The sequence below is a fragment of the Sinocyclocheilus rhinocerous genome, unplaced genomic scaffold, assembly GCF_001515625.1.
Source record: "Sinocyclocheilus rhinocerous isolate Xijiao unplaced genomic scaffold, SAMN03320098_v1.1 scaffold1186, whole genome shotgun sequence".
NCBI lineage: Eukaryota > Metazoa > Chordata > Actinopteri > Cypriniformes > Cyprinidae > Sinocyclocheilus > Sinocyclocheilus rhinocerous.
In genome coordinates, this window is record NW_015630341.1 from 43915 (window position 1) to 47446 (window position 3532).

A 3532-nucleotide genomic window follows, 5' to 3' on the forward strand; every position below is an offset into this window, starting at 1 on the left:
GCATAGTGGTGGCAGAAAAACACTGGGAACAATTGGAGGGAAACGGGTAAAATCCATGGAATAAGAGAAAAAATGTATTGTTGTGCCTTTGGATGTCAGAATCGGAATGCAAATAATTTTTATATAACACTGTCGTCAAAGATGCCATTTGAAGCTAAACGCAAACGTTTAAACGGACAGACTATGGATGAAATCTGCTATGATTACCCTACTTTTAAAGCATAAATTTGATTTTTAACAATGGGTCTATATAATATTCATATAGGGGACATAATGTATTAGCCCTACAGTTGAAATACATGCATGAAATACTATTTAAACCTATAACATTTTACATAACATTTACCTATTTTATCTCACAATTCTGACTTTTTTTCTCCTAGTTCGGACTTTATAACTTTATTCAAGTCAACAATTGCGAGTTTGTCAATTCTGAGGGGAAAAAAGCCAGAAGTGTGGGATTATAAACTAAAAAGAAAGAATGACGAGTTGATTTTTATTACCAGAATTGTGAGATATAATAGAAAAAAGTAAAAATTTTGAAATATAAACTCAAAATTAAATTTTTATTCTTTTATTCCATGGCTTGAATAGACTGCTACGTTAAAACTGTCATTTTCTGCCACCAGATAGGCTCCGCCCACAAAAACGTCATCACTGTTTGCAAACACTGAAATTGGTCTATAGAGTTCATGAAGTGTCTGAGTGTTAAAACAGTCTGTCTTTCTCAGGAGACACACACCTTATGGGAATCAGACAGACTACAGGATATTTGAACTCAACAAACGACTTCAGAACTGGACAGAGGTGAGGCGGATCTTCTGCTGTTCTGTTTACATTTACAGCTCTGTGTTTCTCAGTCTTAACTATCAGCACTTTAAACATTTTAATAATTTAAGATGCTTTTCATATGCCTGACATAAACCCTATAACGGTAGCACAGGATCATCTATCGGCTTCAGCTGGCTGAATGATATCAGAGAGCCATCTCATACTGTTTTTCTCTCTCAGGAGTGTGATAATCTGTGGTGGGACGCTTTCACTACTGAATTCTTTGAGGATGACGCTATGCTCACCATCACGTTTTGTCTGGAGGACGGTCCTAAACGATACAGTGAGTGTCATGTATCAGGCGTTTTATCCAGAGACGTTTAGATCTGATATTAAGATCTGTGTCAGGTGATCTGATTGTAAGTTGTCTATTGATTGCAGGATTGACTTTGAAACCGTTTTCACACATTTGGAGCCGATAAAGAGATGCTTGATTAATATCCATATAAAGGGAGTTATAATAATCAAGCCTCGTTTAAATAAAAGCACGAATAACCCTTTCAAAGTCCTTAAAAGAAAGAAATGGTTTTACTTTAGCCAAGACTCTGAGATGGAAAAAACTGGTTTTGACTACCCTACTAATCTGTTTGTCAAATTTGAGAGCACTATCAAAATACACACCCAAATTCTTCACAAGTGGCTTCACACAGGAAGACAAATGGCCAAAATTTAAACCAGGGGAGGTAGCAGCTTCTGAAGGTTCAAAAGCTATAATCTCAGTTTTACCTTCATTGAGGTGAGGAAAATTTAAGGACATCCATGCCTTAACATCTGCTAGACAAGCCAACAGAGTATCCAAACCCATGTTATTAGGTCCCGGGGCAGATAGATTTGGGTATCATACAGTGGAAGGAGATACCATGTTTCTAAAAGACCGACTTCAGGGGAAGCATATACAAGGAGAATACAATCGGAGCGAGAATCGAGCCTTGAGGGACACCTCAAGTAAGAGGAGCTGTATCCAAAGTAAATTCACCAACACTAACAGAGAACCTTCTATTATTGAAATAGGATTGAAACCATTTGAGAGCATTTCCCTAAATGCCCACCCAGTGCTCCAAACGAGAGATCGGAACAGAATGGTCAATTGTATAAAATGCCGCCCTCGGGTCTAACAGCACTAACACAGCAGACTTGCCAGAATCGAGAGTCAGTAAAATATAATTTAGAACTTTTACCAGTGCTGTTTCTGTGGAATGGTTTTTCCTAAAACCCGATTGGAACACTTCGAAAGTATTGTTATTAAGCAGAAAGCTCTGTACTTGGTGAAACACTATTTTCTCTAAAATTTTAGACATACAAGAAAGATTTGAGACTGGTCTAAAATTAGTCGGCACTGTTGGATCTAAATTAGGCTTTTTAAGAAGTGGATGGACAGTGGCGTGCTTCATGTCATCTGGTACTATTGCCGTTTAAAGGCAGCTGTTCATAATCTTTAGAACAGTAGGACCAATCACCGCAAAAATTTGTTTAAAAAATGGTGGAGGAAGAATGTCACGGGGTGGGATCCAGAAAGTTTAAGATGGCTTACAATGTTTTGTAAAGCAGGCAGAGTTACAGACTCAAACTGACGCAGAGTGGAGGGACAGAGGGTCTTGTCCACAGAAAATTTGTATAATATTTGTCACACAACTGAAGGGTTAACAGCGGCATTTATAGTGGAAAAAAGTGCTCTTGGATTGTGAAAGTTCTTTTCAATCAGATCTGAGAAGTACTTCAACTTTGCTGTTTTCAGCACTTTCTGATATTGTATCAGATTGTCCCTAAGTATTTCATATGAAACTTGCAGCTGATCTTTTTTCCACCTTCTTTCGGCCCTTCTGCAGACCTGTCGAAGAGCATGAGTACTAAATGGTAGAGGTCGACCGATATGGGTTTTTCACCGGCCGATGCCGATATTTCGAAATCAGGGCGGCCGATATATGATGCCGATTTTTTTGGCCGATTTTCTTATTTTTTATTTTTTTTCTCTCATTCATCTCATAAAAGTGAGTTTGAGCAAATGATTATTGCAGGGTTCAAGATAGTAATGGTAGTAGTAGCCCAATTTAGAGTAATAATACATGGCTCAAAACTTAAGCACCTTCTCAAAAGATACATTCATATAAAAACACCCGCGCTGCATTTTAATTTTGAAACGTGAAGCACTCATTTTATTCAACGAAGTATAAGCCTTTTGGAAAATCTATTTGTGGCGGTCAGTTTTGATTCTGTGATGAGCCGCCACAAATAACTCAATGTATAGGAAACACTGGACACTGCTATAAGTCAAATGGCCATAGTGATAACAAAAATAAAAGATTTCACACATATTGCACTGCCTGCTGCTCATAACTGCTTAAGAGTGCGCTGGCCACGAGCGAATATATGACATCGTGGAGGCTATTGTCGGACCCACAGACACATTTCATGAGGAAAGTTAACGTGCACGTTATAATCAGCCCAGAAGTTTCGTCTGAATTGAACGTGTTTCTACTTTCACATGCAAATGACTTGTTGCACTTATGAATATGATAACTTTCCGGCATCAATTCTAGTAGGGTAAAACGTAATCCCGCTTTCGAAACGGTCTGTTTTGCCCTGCCATTAGCTGAGGCTGTGTGTGAACAAGCAGCGGCTGCAGCCTGCAGAGCGTGAGCTGCTCCGTGACCTCCGTCTCACGCAGCCAGAGGGAGTTCCGCAACAACGCTTAGCTGCCCGC

General features: G+C 39.0%; 1 protein-coding gene across 3 annotated transcripts in view; it reads left to right on the plus strand.

Moving 5' to 3' along the window:
- Positions 1–3532, plus strand: part of LOC107740062 (LIM domain-binding protein 1-like) — a 35815-nt gene that overhangs the window by 30104 nt on the left and 2179 nt on the right. For all 3 annotated transcript variants that reach the window (XM_016552336.1, XM_016552338.1, XM_016552337.1), the window contains 2 exons: positions 732–807; positions 1012–1114. In XM_016552336.1, coding sequence (XP_016407822.1) covers positions 732–807; positions 1012–1114 — 179 coding nt within the window. The remainder of the gene's footprint in view (positions 1–731; positions 808–1011; positions 1115–3532) is intronic.